At 46.6% G+C, this 23,075-nt stretch overlaps 1 protein-coding gene across 1 annotated transcript in view; it reads left to right on the top strand.

Annotated features, from left to right (window-relative positions):
• The window catches only part of ADAMTS17 (ADAM metallopeptidase with thrombospondin type 1 motif 17), a 348,762-nt gene that overhangs the window by 238,775 nt on the left and 86,912 nt on the right, over positions 1 to 23,075 (top strand). Inside the window, exons 14-15 of the mRNA XM_029239604.1 lie at positions 2,372 to 2,499; positions 14,152 to 14,272. Of these exons, the coding sequence (XP_029095437.1) occupies positions 2,372 to 2,499; positions 14,152 to 14,272 (249 nt within the window). The remainder of the gene's footprint in view (positions 1 to 2,371; positions 2,500 to 14,151; positions 14,273 to 23,075) is intronic.

Raw genomic sequence — 23,075 nt, 5'->3', positions numbered from 1 at the left:
GTGGCAGTTTAGTGAATGTCCCCCATCACAAAAGCTCCAGAACCTGGATAAGACAACATGTCTGCTCTGACAAGAACTCTCCAGCTAGGATGCCATGGTCTACTGAGGCCAACTCAGCTCTAGAAGCCTTTTTTTTTTCACCCCTGCCCTTGCTCACCTGAGACCACCAGAAGGACCCACTGGGGAAGTTTCATGGTGGAGACAAAGGGCCTTGCAGAGACAGCACAAAGATGTTGGTGTTTCTCTCTCTGGAAGTTCCTTTGCAAATTAATTGTATAAACCACATTAGAATTAGGTGACTGAGAGAAAGAGAGAAAAGGTGCATTTATCTTTCTCAGTTGTGTACAAAAGAACAAAATCCATTCATTTATTAAAAAATAAATAATCCTGAAGCTTTCCTACAAAGATCAATTACAAGGCAAGGAAGTCCCCTTTCACCACTACTTTTTCAACATCATACTGGAAGTCCTAGTTAATGCAATAAGACAAGAAAAGGAAATAAGAGGTACAGTAAGTCTCCTACATACAAACAAGTTCAGTTCTGAGAGCGCGTTCATAAGTCCAATTTGTTTGTAAGTCCAACAGAGTTAGCCTAGGTACCCAACTAACACAATCGGCTATTTAGTACTGTACTGAAATAGGTTTATAATACATTCGCATCTTTGAAAGTTCGCAACTTAAAGGTTCATATATAGGGGACTTACTATATACAGATTGGGAAGGAAGAAAACTATCTTTATTTGCGGATGACATAATCATCTATGTAGAAAATCCAAAAGAATCAACAGAAAATACCTCCTGGAACTATAGCAAGGTTGCAGGATATAAGGTACGAAAGTCAGTCGCTTCCCTATATAACAACAATGAACGAGTGGAGTTTGAAATTAAAAAAACAACGCCAGGGACTTCCCTGGCAGTCCAGAGGTTAAGACTCTGTGCTTCCACTACAGAGGCCTGGTCGGGGAACTAAGATCCTGCATGCCGTGCCATGCAGCCAAAAAATAAAAATAAAAAATAAAAGGAACACTGCTGAAATTCTTAAAAGCACAATGCCATTTACATTAGCACCCCCAAAATGAAATAATTAGGTATAAGTCTAACAAAATATGTATAAGATCTATATGAGGAAAACTACAAAACTCTGATGAATGAACTAAAACAATTATAAAAATGGGGAGATATTCCATATCAATGGAAAGATATCAAGATGCCAATTCTTTCCAATTTGATATAGAGATTCAGGGCAATCCTGATGAAAATTCCAGCAAGTTATTTTGGGTATATCAACAAACTGACTCTAAGGTTTATATAGAAAGATGAAAATATTTACCAAGATCTTCTGTGAACCAGGTCCTGGGACTGACCTGAGGACAAAAGATGAAAGTTCAGTTCCTTGTCCTCCAAGGGCTCCCATTTCCATCAGTTCTTCAATCTAAAGGTAATTACAATCCATCCTCTTCAAACTCCTGTAGCAACAGGATCCGCCTTATAAGAAATCCCCTTGTATATGGGAGTTGCTCAAACGATTATAGGACGGTAGGATTTGAGGGCTTTAATGGAGGAGTGTGCGAAGTGCAGATAGAGAGTCCAAGTCAGAGGTGGCATGAGAAGAGAGAGCTCTGGAGTGGAAGTTTCTGGGGTGCCAGGAATCTTCCAGAAAGCTAAGTGCAGGGAGGGATTTCCAGGCAGAGGGAACAATCTAGGCAAAGGCGTGAGATCTTGGCATGTTCTGGGAGCTCACTTCTTTCCAGCAGCAGCAGAAACCAGGGTTTCCATCCTGCCTGGGGACATGGCTCTTACAAGTTGTCCTAGAGGATTCTGTGTCCCCTTTCTGTTCCTTATTCCTGCTCCGTTTCTTCCAGGGCCTTCTTACCACATACCACAGCCCTGCAGCTTTTATCCAGAGGCTGGGGAGCACTAAAGCTTTAGCAAAAGCCACTGCCATGGAGACACCCCTGGGCCTGCTCCCCTCACTGGGAGGCCTTCTTGTTCGCCTCCTCCCCCTTTCCCACCCCAGGCTCACCCTTGATACATAGTCAACTTGCTTAGAGGTTAGCACACCACAAAATGTTTGTTCTGCCTGGTATTTTTAATACCTTAAGGAAAAAGAAATACTGTGTCTTTGCAAAGGATAAAGAGAACAAGGTACAGAAAATCCCACAGTGCCTTCACCTCTGTGTCATTCACCTGATTTCTCCATTTTCTGTTTCACGCGTTCCAAGGGCTGGGTGCAACATGTGCCATGTACCTGTGACCTTGATCCCATGCCGACTTCTCGTCTCTTGGGCTGGCCTGTCGCTCATGTGCATCTGCACCCTGCATGGCCCCCAAACCCCATCCCGCGTCAACGTCCACCCCTTTCCCTCCTTAGATAAGCCGTGTGAACTCTACTGCTCGCCCCTCGGGAAGGAGTCCCCGCTGCTGGTGGCCGACAGGGTCCTGGACGGCACGCCTTGCGGGCCCTACGAGACCGACCTCTGTGTGCACGGCAGGTGCCAGGTGACGTGTTTTCCTTGTGTCCTTGGCAGGGCTTTGGAGGGGAGGCTCCCTCCAGAGGGGCTCAGGGTGGCGGGGGCCTGGGTGAGGAATTGCATCGGTGGTGCTGCCACCTGCAGCCTGGCACCCCTTCCTCCCTCAGCAGTGACTGAGCATGAGGCCCAAGTGCAGGCCAACCAAGAGTTGAGATGCTGAAAGAGTAGTGGCAACATGGGTCATCTCAAAAAATTTGGAGTAACTTTAGACATCATGACAAAGGGAAGAGCAGATAGACTATTAGGTGGGACTGGAAGATGTATACGAACATATGTTTTTGGACAAGCTGTGCTTGTTTAGCTATAAAAGATTTAGTAAAACTGAGCAGATGCCTTCACAGGTGGTACCTGGGGATGTGACTGTGCTTGGCTTTTGGGGACTGCTCCACCCATTGGAATATAATCCCCAAACCCATCCTGATGTTGGATGTCTGTGATTCATTAGCATGATGAAAGATGTCATTTAAGAAGACAAAAAGAGAAAGGAGGGAGGGAGGGTGTCCGACCATTTCAACCCTAGTGGATTTTTTTCCCTGCAAAGTCCAAACTAGTCTAAGACTAGGATTTTTCAGGGAAAAACTTGACAGTATCCAGACTCCTTTGGCACTGCCTGGCTTTGTTATCAAATACGAATATGTAGGGGTGATAGACACTTGGTGCCCCAGAGTCTTGGCCAGGCATCCTCCCAGGGAAGGAGGGGCAACAGGCCCTCAGGGCTGCTGCATTGTAGCAAAGAATGGGCAGAGCCTCTGGCGGAGATGTGAACAATGATCTTATCATTATCATTGAAAGAAAAATGGCTGATGGTTCTGGTTCTTTGGTAAAACTGCTAGCAAGCCAAGTGCAAGAGCTGTTTCTGTCCTAAATTATACACTTGCATGGGCCATGGTGCAGCCCAATGATGTATGTTCCTTTAGCAAACATTTCCCAAGTTAAAAGCACTTGTATTCTTTAGAGCAGCACCAGCTGAGCCACCTCCAGCCTCTCACCAGCATCTTCTGCAGTGTTCTTATCAATGTGGAAACATTTCTAAGAATCCTGAAATTCTCTGGCCAGTGCGGTCCACGTTAAGTGGCCAGACATGATTTCAGCTCTAAGCAATCAATGCCAGTGTGCCCCTTCCGTGACTTTGGTTCTAACTGCAGCCTTTTCAATTAGGGAATCTCCCCCATACCATGACAGTGAAACTCTCAGTCCTTTAGTGAGTACAGCAGGGTTTTTGAGATGCCACTCGAGATATTTCAATAGCCTTAAGTGTGCAGTCATCAGGGCACCATCAAACCAGAGCCTGCCCTGCACTTGGGTGTGACACGAATGATACGTGTACACTCGCCTTCCCATTCCCACCCCCATCCCATTCCACCCCCTAGTCCATCTCAAATGCCTCTACCACCAGCTTCATCATTGCATTTACTCATCCTGTGCAGAGACTTAGTGCTAACCAAACACGACCCTTCAAGGCAGGGGGCTCTAGAGCACGGCGGTGCAGACGGTGGCCCCTTTCACAATGCTGTACAGCAGGTGGGGCTCCTGCTCCTTAGAGCCTCACCCTGACAATGGGGAGACCGCTGCCTGCCAGTTCTTGGAAGTACCATCTCCTGTACCTGGAAGCATCCCAGTGACCCACTGCCTCCAGGCCGCCCACCAGTCCTAGCAAAAGGACCACTGTCCTGGGATATGGCAGCACACCTGCCAGCAAGCACCTCATGAGACAAACAACTTGCTTTCTGAAGGAAGTTAAAAATTCCATCTGTAATTTTTCTAAGAGTGCTCATTCTTCAGAGAGACTCTATGAAGGTTAACTTTAGCCCAAGGTTAACTCAATTCTCACAAAAATCCAAATTAGTAAAGTCAGAGTTAATGAAGTTTTATAATAACATTGAGCATATTTAAATAAGACTAAGAAATTAAGTACAAATACAGTATTTATGCCTAGTTACAGTGATTGCCAAAGTGGAAAGTTCTGGATTTCTGTGGTCCTTGTGAATGAGTAAGGCAAGGAATATTGGTTAAAGAGAAGAAGAGTAATAGTAATAAAAAGATATCTCAGGGGTTTTGTGAGCAGAGGGTCTGTACCTATTCATCAATGTCGTTATCTATCCATTATCATAGTGGATAAAAGGTAGAAATCATCCAAATTTTATGTAAGACGGCACTTCCAGAAATGTTGCCATGGTTTACTTGCTAGCTTTTCCCACTGTTCCCTTTAGCTATAAATTTTGCTATTTTGGGGTAGCAGAAGGAGTTCTGGGAAATTCTGAGAAACATGGTGACTAGTTGGTGGGGAATGGCAGGGACGAGAGGCTCCAAAATGGCATTTTGAGAAGATTCCACTAAGCTCCAAATAGCAGGCTGATTCAAACCATAACATGAAACACGAAAATACCATTTTACCCTGTTTTATGAGGACTGAGTTAAGTTTCATTTCAGTGAGTCACAAATTACTTAACATGCTGAAATGAAACTTAACAGCGCTCATAAAAGTGGGAGTGAGTTGGGGGAAGAAACACAAACATTGTCTATTTTTCAGCAAGTCCCTATAAATCAGGAGTCCCATCATTAATGATTCCTACTGTTGGCCTCCAGAAGCAAGGAAATCAAGTTAATACGCCTCTAATGTGCAACTTGCCTCAAAGCTGCTGACCGGCAGTGGGTGAGTCAAATGGATGGACATGTCTGCATGGACCTGGGACCAGATATGCTTGGCTTTTCTTTAAGGCCTCATCAGCTAACGTACACTTGCAGCCAATGTACTCCGATTACAGTCACATTTCCTTGGGACCCTAACTTGTGTACATATCCCTGGCTTGATGAACACCAAAACAAAACACCTTCAGGGCCTATAAGCTTATTCAGTGGAGGGATTGTGTCTGATTGTCTGTATTCTCCAAGGGGCTGGCTTAAAGGACAGACAGCCTCTGATTGCATTTTGCAATCAGAAAAAAAGAGTGGGTGGGTCCCCTGCTCTTAGGACTTCAGCGATCCTGGAATCTGGAGCTTATTTCAATGGACCATTTTCATTGCCCAGAATTTATTGGCCTCTTATTTTGTGGTCTATTAGGCAAATGGAATTACTGCTAGAATCTAGGAGAATTATAAGAGGTTCTGGCCTCAGAGTCCCCCTGTGTAAAAAGGGGTAACAAGCATGCAGGAATCTGTACCGGGTGTTTATGCATGCATGGGCCTTTCAACAGTGCTGAAACTTTATCCACAGCAGCGCTTAAAACTCTGAAGTCATTTCCTGTATCCCTTTTATCTGATTAACCTCCCATAGCAACTTCTGGATTAAGCCAGCAGACTGAGCCACATGTTCACCCCTCTTCCATCCCAGTACTCCACTAATCCAGTGGTTAAGGCAGCTTAGCACAAACCATGGTGGTGAAGAGAAGCAGAGGCCACCCTTTGACAAGAGGGCAGAAGTGGATGGAAGTTTCACTGAAGAAACAGAGGCCAAAACTGGAACAGATGGAGAGTCACAACCAGAAAGAAAGCAAGATGCTTGAGGAAGTCTAGTACTTGGGAATGGAGTGGGAGGGAGGAGTTGGCTGAAAATAATGAGTTACCATTGCTGACCATGCCCAGCCTGGCACTGGGAGCTTGACGGGCTGTTAGGAAGTTATCTTCAGGCTCTTTTCCGAAGTTGTGTGATAAGCTGTTCAGGGACAGCTGAAGCAGGGGAGGGACCCTAGTATTCTAGCATAGCGTCCACCCTCTGGGACTGGGGGCAGAGCCCAGCTTCCCTCCCACCAGTCCCGAATGGAAGACTGCCACCCTCGCATCTGGAGTTCCATCAGTTGGCCCTTCTGTGCCTCATTCTCAAATACGAGTGATCAACCAGAGATCATCAGCTCTCTGAAGAAAACCAGCAGCAGGAATGAGAAAGACCAAGAAAAACAAACAGGAAAACTGACCCTGGCAGAAAATTGAGATAATTACTGAATTCTGTATGCAGCCAAATGATCAACCAAGCATGCAGGCAAAATAAAGTAATTTTGAGACATGGAAGAACTCAGAAATTTTATTTCCCATGCATCCATTCTGAAGAAATGACATGTAGTTTAGCAAGACAAGGGTGAAGTCCGGAATGAGGAAGACGAGCCCAGCAGGACTTGGTGGAGCTGACCCAGGAGCCCAGACGATGTTGGGATGGGGGCTGCATCGCTGGCTGAAAGTAGCAATTAAATTTAAAACAAGAAGTCAGTGGTGTCCCTCTAACAGCAGAGAGAGAGTGAGGCAGTAGTTGGAAGATAGCTATTAAGTTGAAGAAAGGAAGTGCTTCTCCTCTCAGCCAGAAAAATAAACACAAACAAGACCATCGAAACCTGTGTGAGGAAGTCCCAGTTCAAAAATGAGAAAGTTAAACTGCGCTGTTGTGGGAGGGGTGACTCCGCTGTCAGGCTGGGGGTGCAGAGGACCTGGTTTGAAAACCAAAGTCTCCTATTCCCAGTTTGGCCCAGGGCCCAGCTTGATGAGAGGTCAGCATTTTTATGTGTTTATTGAACACGTATTCTGTGCTCAGCACCATGCTGGCCACTGTGTTTGGGTTGAGGGCAAGAGTACAGAGGATTATAAGACACTGTCCTCCACATGCTTTATGGTGCGTCTGTCAGAAAGATGAGACTGACTCATGTGAAACCCTAACAACCACAGGTGAAGGTGTGATTGAGAGCCAGTGAGAGACTGGGTTTAGACAGAGCAGAAAGAACATTCCGTGTGCTGGACGCTGAAAGGTGCTCTGGGCATGCAGTGCTCAGCAGGACCAAGAGGGTTCCTGTCGCCATGCACCGTACAGACAAGAAACATGTAAACTCACAGACCTGGTCATTCCTGGGACTGGCCCGTGTGAGGACGAAGCAGTGTCGTAGACAGTGGGCTGCGGGTGGTACAGCAGGGCCCTCCGAGGAGACAGAGCCGGCCCAGTGGAGACATGGGAGGGGGACACTCCCAGCAGAAGGCAGAGGGGCGGGGCTGGCACATTCCAGAAACAGTGGAGGGCAGGGGGCAGAGGCGCCGGGCAGGGCTGGGCAGGCTGTGACTGGAATCTGGGTTTATTCTGACTGTGGGTATCGTGATGGAGCTCGCGGGAGCTGGAGGTGGTTGGACTCAGTGTGCACTTGGAAAAGGAGGGAGGGAAGCTGGGGGGCTGAGCGGTTGGGATGAGATCAGGGAGGGTCCCAGGTTCCTAAGTGCAGGCATACTCGATAGGCAGTGGGGTCCACAGCCATGACCAGGTGAAGATCAATCTGGCAGCAGCGGGGAGAAAACCAGTGTGATAAGTCATTTCCTGAGTAATCAGGGTCTAAACTGGGCAGTGGCCATGAGCACAGAGAAGAAATAGACACTAGAGAGGTTTCAGGGGACAAAGCCACGAGGCCGGCACCTAAGTGAGTATATCAAGAAGAGGGGTCGGAAATGGCCTGGAGGCCTCAGGCTTAGGGCCGGGAAGGCAGCCATGTCTGTCAGCTCCAGGAGGGCAGCAAGAGGCATCCAACAGTAGAACTGAGAAGTCAGGAGCCAGCAGCTTTAGAGGAGGAGCTGGTGTTTCAGTGTGGCCCCATTGAGGTCAGTGTCCTGGCCAGAGAGTCTAGGGGTGTTGTCAGCAGACCAGCCCTCTGTGAGCCTGGGTGGGAGGGCGAGTGTGAGGTTTAAGAGCAGCCTGCATGTGAGTGATTGTTGCAGCTTAAGGAGAAGGTGACATTACCAAGAAAAATCAGAAGCAGAAGGGGCACGAGAGCTGCCCGCTTTCGGAGAGAGGCGGGGGAGGCAGAACTGTCCAAGGGATCAGTAGAGAATCACACAAGAGACGGCTCAGATGCCCGCTCCCTGCTCGGCCTCTGTCTTAGCGTCTTTCTTCCAGGTTAGGCATGTAACAGGAGTCCAGTAACCGTGCTTTGGGTGAATGAATGTATGCACAGCCGCAGATGGGGTATCATCAGATGCTACAGAGGGACAGGTCAAAGATGAGGGTGGAGAAATGGCCACCGGATGTGGTGACCAGGAGGTTATCTGTCACTGGTGACGGTCCATCGAGCTGCGGCCGGATTCTGGGGGCAGAATCCAGGTTTTAAATCACTAAAGATGGATATTCTTCACTTCTGTCCTGTTCATGGTCCATCCCTCCCCCTCCTCCAGAACATAGTTCTGAGCACTAATGCTTTTCTAGTCTTTTTGCATCTTTCACAGGAACTGTCTCTACCAAAAGAACTTGTGCTTTTCCTGCCAGGTCGCTACCATCCTGAGCCTTTGATTAATTATTCTCCAGACAGTGTCCTCCCCTTGGTGTCACACACACTCTGACTTCAGCAGAGCAGGGCTCTGACCAACAGATGCTGAGTAGGAACTGCTTTGGAAGCTCAGAAATGGGTAGCAGGAATTCCTAGTGTATGTAGAAAAGTGACTGCCAGGGATCACTAAGATAACGTGGGAAGATTCAAGAGTTTATTGTTTGGAGTTTCCTTTAATTTTGTCTTCCTGTCCTCTGGAACACCAAGCCTCATAAATACAGGCATTAAATCTCCTCTAACATTCAGTATTTTGGGGGAAAGAAAGAATCCCAGCCCCTTCCAAGAATATCGTATGTTGCTGGCACTACTGCGTAGCAAAGGGAGAAAATGCCACTGCTGGCAGATTAGTTTGGCTCTTGCCCCTTGGTTCTCAGATTTGCTGCTGTTCAGACACAGACCTCCCTGTGTGCTCTCCCTTTAAATTCATCTTGGCATCTAATACCAGGCAGAGAGCAGAGCACACAAAACTGTCCCAGCCCCTGGGTGTCCCAGATAATTAATATACAGGGTGACCCTGCAAGCATCCCTGTTTGCACCTGACCTAAGAAGCCCACTGGGACAGACCATGACCCGCTGCAGGTGGGGCTGCTTAACATCACGGGAGAGCCCACCTGCACATGGGCCTTTGCACACAGCTCTCATGCATCACCCCCAAGAGGGACAGAGGTAAGATGCAGTCCTACCTACCAATACCTTCTCCTTCCCCTTTGCCTTTTTTGGAGGGGCAGGGATTCTGTGGCAGAAGAGGGATAGAGGACAATTATCTGTTGAGCTCTGCTTTGCTCAAATAGAGAGAGGGGAGGGGGCGTGTCCCCCAGCCCCTTAGAAGGAAGATGGCCTGTGAACAGTCTCCATCCATCCTGAAAGGGCCAACCTCTCACCAGGGCCTGAGTGGTGAGCCTGGGTTTCTTGAACCAGAGAAGAGGTAATTTTTACAACAACTCTCTGAGATTGAGGTTAATATTCTCATTTTTAGAATGGGGAAACTGAGGCTCATGTCCAAATCTGTAACGATCCTCAGGACACACATGGTGAACCTCAACTTTGAGCACAACATTGATGGAAGAGAAGCTGACTGCCCACCTGCCGGGTAACTTAGCCCTAGTCCAGAAGCCAGTTAGCTACAATCTTAAGTCATGGTCTGAGGATACTTTTGTTCTGAGAGGTGAAATTTTAACAAAAGAAACTAGTTTTTAAAATCAAAAAAAATGCTGGGTAAGGAAAGAGGAGAAAATAGCGGAGGAGTTTCCCCCTGTATCCAGCCTTTGACAGTTTAACGCATAAGACGATGTGAATCCTGCAAATAAGGCTTTTTGAAGGCTTCAGGTCTGGATCTCTGTTTCCTGGGTGGAGGAGACCTGTGAGTAGGAAGTTCTGAACAGCCCTTAAACCAGCGTTCAGGTGATCTGTAAGGCCCTCATTTGAAGGCATGTGGGGTTTTATAACTAGACGTTCTGTCATGATGGAGCTTCCCATAGATTGTTTACTTGACCTGAGCACCATTGTAAGAGGGCCCCAGTTCCTGGGAGCAGAGGGGCGTCAGCACTGTCCTCCACATCCCTCCAGGATACCTCAGCCCAGAACTGCTTTGACTCAGGGGTGACAGAGCTCCCAGTGGGAGCTCCATGCATGGGGCCTTTCCGGAGGGAGAAAGGACACTTCTTCAGGACACAGGGCTGGAGTCTCACAGCCGTGGCCATCTCCAGGAAGGTCTCTCTCTGAGTTCTAAACCTAGCCCAGTGGTCTCCCAGTAAGCCCTAGGCCGGCAGCATCACCTGGGAATTCAGCGGAAACACAAATCCTTGGGCCCCACCCAGCAATGTGTGACCTACCTAGGCCTTCAGGTGATTGCAGTGTGCTGGAGTTTAATAAGTGCCACCCCGCATGATCTGTGTTCCTGGGCCCAGGAGATTATCTGTCTGCCCTAGAAATTGACCACAGATAATCAAACCAGGAGGTGTTATTCCCTTTAGCAAGTGCAGAGCAAGAATTGTGTGAAAGGGCGTACCATTTTAATAGACAAATTTTAGCCCTCAAGACCTATCACCCCAATGGAAAAATAAGCAGGTGGCTCATGTTTCGGAAAGGATCATGCAGCACCTCCTGAGAGAAATAGATGACAGTGGGCCCCTGGACTTACCTGTGAATAATCTGGACTCTAGGAACAGAGGCCAGGGCTAGCTTCTTGCAGGCCAAGTGTGCCCAAGTGTCACAAGGCAGCAGCGCACTCCGGCAGTCCCGCAGATATCAAGGCCTTGCTGGGCTCCTAACTGATGGTGACCTCATCCCCGAAAAAAAGGAAATCAATTCCAAACATTGCATGTACTTAAACTTTAGATCCCGTGAGGTCTATCTCAGTGCCAGTTGGGGCCTTGCTACTGAGCAAGCGTGTACATGTTCTTTATATTATGTTTTAGGAGCAATGGTGAGAATCACAGTGAGGGGAGACAATTGCCCCCCTGACCTGCCTCTGCTTGTCTGGAGCAACATCCCGAGGACATCTAATGCTGGTCTGGCTGTGCAGGGGCTTTATAAGCACTCACTTAAGCTACTGCCCTTCCTCACTATCACTTTTCTCTTTCCCACCAAGATCCTTCTTTCAGGGGACTCTTTGGAGGGAAAGCAGTTTGCTCATCTAGGAAAATGTGTGCTCTCCTGCTAAAGGCCCTTCCTCCCAGTGAGTCCCTTGTCGCGCTGCTCCCTGAAGCACCTCCCACGCCTGTCCTTCCTGCATTCAGGTGAATTCTTTGTCTGGCAGATTTCAAATGCAAACTGTGCCTCCTAGCCATGATCTCTTAGCCAGACAACAGGTAGCCTTTTGAAACTCTAGCGTGGATTCTCCCCTCACATTTCCTTTCCCCAAAGGTAGTGTTTCTGGTGTTCTTTTAGCTTCTCTATTCTGAACGTTTCCAAATTCTCACAAAGCCAGCATACTTTGGGGAGAGGCCTTACTTTGTCCAGAAGACCTCGCCAGGCTGAGGACAGTCAGGGGAGATATCCAGCCAGCCTGGAGCTGGGAGGCAGGAGGTGGGGGACTGTTCCTGGCCCTGCCAGCCAGTTGCTATGTGGCCCCAGATTTGTCAGGTGTCATCGCTGGGCTTGGGGGAAGCTGTCTAGAACAAGTGGGTTGTTAACTTAGAGCATCTAGAAAACTTTTGTCAAGAAACCCTGACTAAGGTATCGGATGCTACCTGCTCAAGTCAGAGACCCACTATTGTTGGGCAGGAGTGTGATTAAAAAATAATAAAAAGCCAGTGAGAGAGAAATCTAGAGCTGAGAGCGCCTGGGAGATGGGGAAGCCACGTGGGGACAGGTCAGGGTGACACGAAAGCAGCCAAGGTACAGGGGCTGGCTCTATGGGTGTTAGCCCTGTGGCAGCACTAGAAACAGGCTGGGGACTGGGACGTTGGGCTCTGGGACACGAGGAGACACGAAGATGGGCAGCACACATGTGGCCACACAGACGTGGCCCCGGGGCATTTGCTGAGCATGCTGGCTGAGCAGAATTTCAGATCTTGGCTGCCTTGTACTCTTAGCGCCTGTAATTTTACAGTAAGCATCTTCATAGCAATCATCCAGCAGTCCAGATCGTGAACTTAGCCAGCTCCTGCCACATGATCCAAGTTCAAGGTACCCTGTGTCAGCCTCCAAGTCGCATTGGTGGTCTGCCCTGGCAAGGTGTGACAGTCAATGCCAGTTACCATCGGGTCTCCATGTGTCACTAAATCACCCGTACGTCCACTCTCTCCTTTTGCTCATTGCCTGGCCTCTAGCTGCTAAAGCCCCCGATCTTGCTCTTTACCTGTTTTTATACTAACTTTGAACACGTTTGAGCTTCTTTTTTTTTTTAAATGCTGCCCTTTTTCAGTTTTCATAATGGTCATTTTGGGACCACATTTGCTCTGCACTTAGCATATCTTCAAGTCTTCACTGAAATATATTCAGTGATGCTATCAATTTTGTACACACGATAGTAATTTCTCATTAATTCTTTCCCAAAGAAACAAAAGGATCCAAGGGTGAGACTTCAGGACCGTTGACTATGAAGAACACTCACTTGCTCTTCGTGTAGCATTCCGCGGTGCCAGGGTTCTCCAAGTGTGGTCCCGGCCAGCAACAGCAGCATCACCTGGGAACTTCATAGAAATACAGATTCTCAGGCCCACCCAGCCCTGCTGGATCAGAAACTCTAGGGATGGATCCCGCATCAGTGTTTTCACAGCCCTCCTGGTGAGGCGGATGCACGTTTATGTTGAAGAAGCACTGCCTTTATGAAGCAGAGGGTTCAGTTGGTGAGCCATGGGGCCAAGCCTTTGCCTCCAGGAGGTCTGCTGTTCAGCCGGCTCTGCCCCGTGCCCTGCCCCGGTTGGAGTGGGGTGTAAGGAGGGAGGAAAGAGCACAATCACCTTGGCCTGGGTTATCTGGCTGTAGAACCCTTCACAGCTTGAGGCACCAGTACCTAGTGCAGGGTACAGGGCAGTGGGGAAGACCCAGTTCTTGTTCTGGAATTCTTCACTTTAGGGGAGAAATGTGGAGAGGCATTTTAGCAATTTAGCTTGCAAATAATTAAACACACCAGTGTTTACCATAACATAAACTTAGGTATGTTATTTTGCAGACCACAAAAGTCTCGTGCATTTTTTTTTTTTAAGGAAAAACAGGAGTTCACAACCTTTTCCCACTTTTTATGAACTGATGTGGGCGGTGCTGCCCGGAGCCACCCAGGGTCAGGGCGACCCTCCTCTGCCCTCAGACAGGCCTCGTTGAAAAAATCTGAGCAGCAGGGTATCTTGCTGAGATACTAGGGTGCTCATTCCCAGCCATGCCTGAGTGAGCTCTGGGCTTCCCGACCTCAGCAGAAAAGTCACTGTGGTCTCTGCTGTGTCTTCTGAGACTGTTGGCTGTTCCAACTGAGATAGAACCAAGGACCCACGCAGCTCCAAGGGGATCATGGATTGTGTGAAATTATGGCCACAGCAAGGTGTGGGAGCCGGCTTCCCTCCCTCCCCTCAGCCCCGCCTCAGGCAGCTCTGGAAGGGACCGGCTCAGGCCTCAGTGTGAGTTCTGGGCACTTGGGCCTTCGCAGGCCTCTCCTCCGTAACAAATACTAAAACCTGTATTTGATGACTCTGTGGGTGTAAAGACAAATATAATACTAGTTGGATCGTGTTCTTTTTTCTCTTCTGATTTTAAAATAAATTAAAACATTTGCTTGGGCCTCTGGAGGTATCATGGGCCCCCATGCGCCAGCCTGCTGGGCCTCATGGAGAAGTCAGCCCTGCAGGGTGTGTCTCTGAGTCCTATACCCAGAATAACCCAGCGCTCTGCTTATTTAGAAAATCGGCTGTGATGGAATCATTGGGTCTGCGGCCAAAGAAGACCGGTGTGGGGTCTGCAGCGGGGACGGCAAGACCTGCCGCGTGGTGAAGGGTGACTTCAGCCACTCTCGGGGCACAGGTGAGCTCAGGGCCCGAGGAAAGGTGACCTGGGCCACGCCTGGTGGACGGGTGAGTGTGGGCCCCAAGGTGTTGCTGCAGCTACTGGGCCTCCTACAAGTGTGGTATATTTTATTGCCCCAAAGCCAGTCTTATTGTATATTATGTTACCCAAAAGCCAACGATCACGTGCCTTCCCCGCATCTCACATTTAAAGAGTAATTAATAGTAGATAGAGCACCCAGCACCACAGTCTTAGGATTTCTGAAAGGCAGAGAAGGACATTTTAGCCAGAATGACATCTTTAGGTTCCTAGACATGAACAGTCTGCCTGTGGCCCTCCGGGTTCGGCCCCGAGGTCCATTCTCACACAGTAGCGGCCCTGTCCCACCAGCCCCGCCCCTCAGCGTGTGCCAGCCCCTCGTCTGTCCGGCACACAGAGGTGGTGATGAAGACACTTTGCCACATCATTTTTACCTATGGATGGAAGAGGTCTTCTCTGTTTCTGAGTTTTCTGTCAGTAAGAGTAGGATAGCGTTTACACAGATCCCTAAAGCGTGCATGAAGCCTCATGTTCCGGGACGTCTGCGATGCATCCACCGGCTGAGGCTGCAGAGTCACTGCATCTCCCGTGTCCCAGATGCAGACCTTCTCCAACTCTGGGCGTGGAGAGGTCGGCGGGGTTCAGCTGATGGACCTCACAGTCTTTCCACTGGAACCATCCTCACAGCTGTGGGCTGCTTCGCCCAGAGGTGGGAGAGCATTTCTTATTTCCTGTCCTGGTGGCCACCAGCTTATGATGTACAGGGGAGTACCTGCTTGATACTCAGTGAGGGGAGCGTGAGGCGGGCAAGTCACCCAGAGGGCGAGTGTCCCCTCACCCGACGTCACCAAGAGTGACGTCACCAAGATAACTTCTTGAGTGGAGCTGAGCTGAAAAGCTTCTGTTCTAATTCCCACAACTGCTTTGAAGAGAAGTGTTTCAGTCCAGTTCCACCCAACAAGGGGATAGAATCAGTTGTTCCTCCCTGTCCCACAGAGTGGGCCTCTAGGAAAGGCAGAGAGGAGAAGTCTGTGCACGTCCGCCTTTTCTCTATTTGGACAGAAGACCTGGTCTGGAGGAAACATTCCTTCTAGATACTTTGGAAAGGGCGGCCTGTTGCACAGATGCTTTGCAGGATCCTGTGAAAGCAAAACCAGGGGCAAATACAAAATGACATTAAAAATTACACTTCAGGCCCCGTAAGGGCTGGTTTCAGGACTTAAAGATAGGTGCCCAGGCTGTGGAACAGGAAGCTTGAGTGAGAACCTGTGCCTGCTGCCCGGCTCCCGAGGAAAGCTAAAGGAGCTGATGTTGGAACAAGTCGGTGTGGGGGAGGTGCCCTCCAAAGCTGCACCATGCAGGACAGTAGCCACAGGCCACTGGCATTGATTCAAATTTTAAATATAATTAGTTAAAATTAAACAAACTTAGAACTTCAGCCATTAGTCCCGCTAGCCACATTTCAAGTGCCCCGTTGCCACATGTGACTGGGGGTCCCGTGTTGGATGATGCAGAGAGAGAACTCTTCCTTACAGAAAGTTCTCGTGGACAGCACTGCTCTGAACCTTTGGTAACGTCTGCTCTTTGTTTTGTCTGATGCTACTTTCTCTATATGGACCCTGACTCCAGTTTGCCATGAGACTGACCTTGCCTGCTGCAACTGTGCAGTGAGGACGGTTATTAGGACCGAGACCTCTGCACCTGGCAAGTGTTTACTATTGATTTTTTTAAAAAAGCAGCATTAGAACCTTTTATGTAAACTGAATGCTGTGCTGAGCTCTAATAAACTGGACTGACTACAATTGCTCCATTCTGTGGAAGGCAGGTCAAGCACAGCCGTGCCCACTTCTGCCCCCTGGGCAATTCTGTAGAGCATTAAGGAAGGTTCCACCATACACCTTTGTAAACTTCCACTGTATGCCACATAGCAGACAACTTCGAGAGAACCCAGATCAGGGCAAAAGCATTCCCCCAGTGTCTAATCCATTTGTTGGCCTTTGATCTTGGCATGAACACATCCATTCCTCCGATCACAGCAATGTCCTTTTCCTCTGCTCTCTCCCTTCTCCATCCCACCCTATTCCTGGCCCCAACCATACACAGAAGGGAGATGGGCGTGAATGTGCAGGCTTCCTCCTGGGGAGATCAGGCCTCTGGGGCTGTGGCAGCCAGTCCCCCATAGAATGGCAGATGCTGGAATCCTCCAGGGGGTAGTGGTCCCCACCCTGACATGCGGCTTAGTGTTCCTTCACAAAAGCCTTAGCAAACCTTCAGAGAAAGATAAGCTCAGTTAGCGTCACCCACCTATAAAAGTTCTGTCCTTCTGAAGAGTTGCCAAATGTCACACCTTCATTTTGAAGTCTAAAGCTGTTTTCTCCAAATCCTTGTGGTTGGGGTCTGTGAGCATAAGCTCATGTCATTGTGGATGCTGTTTATTGAAGATGTCCGTGGAATGCTTGCTCACACGTGAATGAATCACTAGCTAACAAATTTCATCAAACACTAGCCTGTAACCCAGGTCTGGCATTCTGGAAGGCATGTACGAGAGATACTGCTCGTGCTCACCCAGGTGGCCATTCACCCAGTAAACATTCATTCAGCACTGCTGTATTTTCAGAGCAAGGTGTTGCAGAAATAAAAGTTAACTGTCACTGAGTTGGTCACAGTCAAGGGAGGTGCTCAGCGGGTGTGCTGTGGGGCCCCAAGTTCTGGTGGGGCTCCTCGCCCAGCCCTATGGGCAGATGACAATGGCCCCCAAGCCCTAAAGGACAAGTACGAATTAACTGGCAGTGGGGGTGGGAGAAGGACATTTCAGGCTGAAGGAAAAACCCAGCTTAGAAACGGTATAAAGCGCCCGGGTCATGTAATATCTAGGTGACTCCAAGTGCAGCCGGATGGATTCAGAATCCTGTCAGTTTAGATAGGAAGGTAACTTTCATCTCTGCCCAGCTCGAAAGACTGGGAAGAGGAGGAATGCCTTATCACCCTGAGGGTGAATATCAAAGAAAATACCATACCAGAAAGATAAAGAGGAATCAAATGCAGGATTTGTGCCCAATTATATATGTGCCCTGACCCTTGCCTGAACTCTTCTGGCTCCTAAACCCAAGTACTTGAGCTGAGGACCCAGAGCAGACCCACACAGGGACAGTGTCCATGCCCCCAGGGTGTCCTTGAGAGGTCCCAGTGTAGCATCCTGAGTGAGGTTGTTTATTGCCCTCTGGCCTGTTGCCTCCCAACTTTGAACAGATGAGGTCCTGGGCCACTCATCTCTAGGAGGAATCAACTTGAATTGGCTATCATATTACTTTTCTGATGGATGGGCTTCAAAATGCCCAAGCCTTTGGCTGAGTTGAAATAGCCGAACTTTTTTAAATTTAGTAACTTGAAAGTTCTTGATAGGATGCTTTTGTTTCATTAAGGTGTCATTTTCACATTATTTCATGCTGCTCTTTGACACTAGAAAGGTGACTGGTGTCCATGGACACTCAGTCCAGAACATACCTGGACTGAAGTCCCCACCGAGAACCGTTGGCCATGATGCCCCATGGGCTCTGAATCCCTTTGCACTTTTTTCTCAAAGAGAACCTTCTCAAACAGTCAATTCTTTAAAGGGAGAGTGACGTGATCTATCCCTATTGAATAGGGACAGATCCACATGTCACACGCTTGTTCAATAATTAGCTTTAGAACCTCTGCCTTGTGCCAAGTTCTGTGCTCCAGTCTTTAGGTATGGGGTGTGGAGGTTCCATGGGGAAATTTACCACTGTCTGATGGTGACACAGGACTCTTCTCTGCACTGACTACAGACTACAGTATCAGTTCCTGCGATGTGCATGTAAACCAATTACAATGTATTTCTTTTTCTTAGTCAAGAATAACCTTTGTACCAAGGTGTCCACGTGTGTGATGGCAAAGGCTGTTCCCAGGTGTTTCTCATGTAAGATGTTTGGCTATTCTGTGCAGAACTAGTGGTGACATGCCTGGTGTGGGGCTTTTACCTCACTTAACGTGCCTGAATGTTTGCTGAGTAGAGTCAGTGGGAGTGAGTCATGCATGAAGCCACGGATAAACACTGAGGCCATTTATCGCTCATGTGTAATTGATGTTTAAGACTGATTACCAAAAAGAAAAAATATAGAATAAAACCAATTTTAAGGCTGTGAAAGATAAAGAGTCATGGGATTAGGGGCCATACAGAAACACATGTTAGTGTGCCAGGGATACATCTTCATTCTCCTCAGCCCCACCTGGCACTTCGGCAGAAAATGCTAAGATATGCCAGAGAATTTAGCCACAGATGATGCTTTCTTCCATAAGGAAGTTTCCATATTACAGGGTTGGGCTTCCCAAAGGGCAGAGAGCACTTGGTAAGACCCTCCTGGTCTTCGTGCTAGAGATAAAACCATGGCCTTGCTTTGGCCTGCCTGTGCTGACCTCACATTCTGAGAACTGAACCAGAATATTAGTCTAGACTCCTGGGCTTCCCAAATCCTTTTCCACTGAAACCAGAACAACCTTTAGGGATAAACATAAAGACAGTAATACTCTCATAAACAACTTTCGTAAAAAGAGAAAACTAGAAACTTATACAGATCCTCCAACAAGCATTTTTAAAGATTATTACCAGAAAAAAAAGAACTTTGATTTTTTTTTTTGTATGTGTTTGATACAACCTTTTGAAAGTGGCCCAGTCCTCATAGCCAGGATGTTACCTGTGTTCCATCATGGTACCTTACCAGCTCAATGGTTTTCTTCCAAGGAAAGTTATTGCTGCTGAACCTGAAACAAGGGAAAAATATGATCTAAATCATCTACCTGTGAAATTCAGACAAAAAGTATTTTGCAGGGAAATATAGCCTGATGATATTAATTTTTCAGAACATTTGAGGCAGGTTTAAGGTCAACATTACTTTGAAGTTCCTTCTGACTACTTGTCCTTATGGCAAAAATTACGTGTTCTCCTAGAATAATGGCAACAGTATTGAATTTTATCCTTGGCTTCCTCATGACCCCAAATCGTGTCCCTCTAACTGGATTTCTCCTGCTTGATGGCAGAGACTAGAATGGAAAATCATTCCAAAGACAGTCTTGCTATCTTACCTAAAGTATGACTCTATCTTGTGAATTCTTAGAGTAAAGCCCCCCTTTAATTATATTTCATGCCCAGTCAACATGGTGATGTCTGGCATCTGCATAGGGGGACATCTGGTATGAGGGATGACATGGTGCTTTGGGACTTGGTGATAGGGCTCTTTCCCTTGCTGGTCACTCTTCACAACAACCTCAGGGTGGGCTCTGAGCTCTGGGTAGGGTAGGGGCCATCAGAAAGAGGACAGTGAATGACAGATGGTTTCTTTGGTTTGAGGACAGAGGCCCCGCATTTCATTTCAGGGATATTCTCTTTCATTACTTCCCTCCATATCTTGAGCAGAGAGGCTCATCTTAGAAAGAAAGGTTAGCAGAGCCCAGGCACAACAATGACCTGACCCATTGTTCAGGGTTCACCTGAGGATGTGCCACACCTGAGTTGTGTGTCTACCCTGAGCTCTTTACTGTTCATCTGCCTCTGCCCCAGAGGGTATATGAGAAAGGAGAGGAAACAGGTACCTTTTCAGTGTTGCTACTTGTGCCAAATTTAAGCTTAAAAATAGGCATGGTGAGCGTGCACTAGTTGCAGATGCCCCTTGCTGTGGAATGTGGAAAATTAACTAATTTGGACCCTGGCGAATATGTCTGTTGCCTTAGATTCTGCAGCCTGGTGATGCTAACACCAGGGTTTGTTAGTCACAAAATAGGAAAAGTCCTCGTAACAGCAGTAGCTCTCAGAGAATAATTCAGCTCCCCAAGCAGATCCTGTTCCCAGGTCAGTTTTGTGCTTTAAGTGGAGATTAAAACCAAAAAGTTTTAATCACCACTGAACTCAGACAATTTTGTCTTCGTTTTTGATAATTCACAATCTGTATGCCTGGAATCCAATAATTCTTCAAACTCCCCCAGAAGAAATGGATTTCTCTAAGAGAAATTTATGGTACAAAATCCAGTGCTGTGATTCTCAAAGATGTTTTTTTGTGGCCACCCTTTTTAAGTAGAGAAGCATTCCTGGAGCAAAAACTATTTTTAATCAAAAAACCTTGCCTCACGCTATAAGGACAGTGGAGGGACTGTGTGGGCACGTTAGTGCTGCTGCTTCCTCTAAGTCAGAGGTGGTTGGAAGGGATCCCCTGGAGGACCACACTCCCATCTGGTTCAAGAAGTCGTCCTGCTTGGGAATCAGGATGGATCAGGGCACAAGAAGTAAACAACTCGAACCGGACTGTGTTGCCACCTGTGAAGTCTTCAAGTAGAACATTTATTTGTAAGTGTCCGAGACTGGATCTGTAGTAACAACACCAAAACATTTGCTATCAAGACTAAAGGACCCCGCTAAACTTTCCATGAAGAATGGCTGGTTGAACACAGGTGTTTATCTCCTTGGCTTCTCAAGATCACTTTAAAATGAATGAACAGGAACTTTTTTTTTTTTCCATTATCAAAGACCATTTAATTTTTAATTGAGATATGGTTGACATACAACATTATATTGGCTTCATATGTACAACATAATGATTTTATATTTGTATGTATTGTGAAATAATCACCCCAGTAAGTCTAGTTAACATCTTTCACCATACATAGTTACAGAATTCTTTGCTTGGCATGAGAACTTTTAAGATTTACTCTCTTAGCAACTTTCAAATATGCAACACTATTATTAACCACAGTTACCATGATGTACATTACATCCCATGAGTTATTTATTTTATAACTGTAAGTTTATACCTTTTGACTCCTTTCACCCATTTTGCCCACCCCCACCCCCTGAAACAGGAACTTTTTAAAAGATCTAGGGAGAACAAGGACACCTCAAGTGGATGTTCATATGTGTTTGAATCAGAATAAATAGACTTGGTTTTGCTGTGGTAAACAAGCAAACAAACAAAACACAATGTAAATACCCCCCAAATCAGTGGCTTAACACAAAAGTTCATTTCTTGCTGACGCTGCACGTCCAGCATGGGTTGGCAGGAGGCTCTGCATACCGTAACCACTCGTGGACCTGGGCTGACAGAGATTTTATTGTCCACACACTGCCACAGTCACCTTGGCAGGAAAAAGGGAACACGGCAAATCAGGTGCTGGTGCTCTTAAAGCTTCTATGTACACATCACTTTCACCCACATTTTCAGGGTCAAAGTAAGTTACATGGTCACACAGTTTTAAGAGGGCAAGGAAATGTATTTCTACCATGATTCCAGAGAGAGACCTGGAAATATTTGGTGGCCAGCATCATGACACATCACCTATAGCAAACTTTTCTGCATTCTGGTATTTCGGTTGCCAACACATAAAACACTCCCTGCCCCCTAACTGAAAGCCACTCCTGACCATCAGCAAACACCGCCCATATACAATAGTCCCTCCTTATCCCTGGGGGATAACTTCCAATATCCCCAGTGGATGACTGAAAGCATAGATAGTACGGAGCCCTATATATACTATGCTTTTTTCCTACAAATACATACCTGTGATAAAGTTTAATTTATAAATTAAGCACAGTAAGAGATTAACAATAACTAATAATAAAATAGAACAATTATAACAATATACTGTAATAAAATGTATGTAAATGTGGTCTTTCTCTCTCTCAAAATATCTTATGGTACAAATTTAATGCCTTTTCCATCTTAACTAAGCACTTATCACGCACCATGGCCATAACTTGTGCGGTTTGAGGTGCAACAGCAAAACTAGCACAAGTTTCTTTTTCCTTCTTCACAATTTTATAAATGGGAGATTCGTTCTTACCATAGATCTTAGCAACCTCAGCATATAACTTTTTTTTCCTTTCTTTATTAAGTCTAGAACTTTCACCTTTTCACTTAAAGAAGCACTTTACAGCTTCTCTTTGGCACATCCGAGTTGCCAGCATCATTCCTCTGGTGCTTTGGGGCTGTTATTAAGTAAAATAGGGTCACTTGAACACAAGCCCTGTGATACCACAACAGTCAATCTGATAGCTGAGATGGCTACTAACAGTGACTAACAGGCAGGATATGGTTGACAAAGGGATGATTCATGTTCTGGGCAGGACGGAGTGGGACTGTGTGAGATTTCATCACATTAGTAAAATGGCATGCAATTTTAAACTTACGAATTGTTTATTTCTGGAATCTTCCATTTAATATTTTTGGACTGTAGTTAACTACAGGTAACTAAATCCACAGAAAGCTAAACTGCAGATAAAGGGGCTACTATATATAGAGACAACCCATCTGTGGCATCCTTCTTGAAAGAGTCTGCAACACAAATGGGAAAGACCAAGATAACTGAAAAGATGACCCATGGGAAAAGCAAGATAACTCAAATAATAGAAGTTCAAAATCTCTATTAACTATTCTTAGATTTGAGAAGTGAGTTTATGCATAAAACCAATACAGAATGTCATGAGAAGAAGCAATCAGAAAACAAAAAGGAGATCTCAAATATTAAAACTATGACTATCATATTAAAACCTTGTAATAAAAGGCACCATAAACAAATGACAAATGACAGAAAAAAATGTGTGCGACAAGTCTAGTGAGTAAAGAGTTTGAGTCTAAAATGTATTAAATACATATTAATAGATATTAACATATATTTCCAAGACTCCTGCTTATCAATTAAATCAAAACAAAAAGCCAGTAGAAAAATGGGCAACACTTATGAGCAAGACAGTTAACTGAAGAGTGAATGCGAACGA

This window comes from Monodon monoceros, unplaced genomic scaffold (genome assembly GCF_005190385.1).
Source record: "Monodon monoceros isolate NGI ecotype Baffin Bay Population unplaced genomic scaffold, NGI_Narwhal_1 Super_Scaffold_21, whole genome shotgun sequence".
Lineage (NCBI taxonomy): Eukaryota > Metazoa > Chordata > Mammalia > Artiodactyla > Monodontidae > Monodon > Monodon monoceros.
This window is presented reverse-complemented; position numbering and strand designations above follow the sequence as displayed.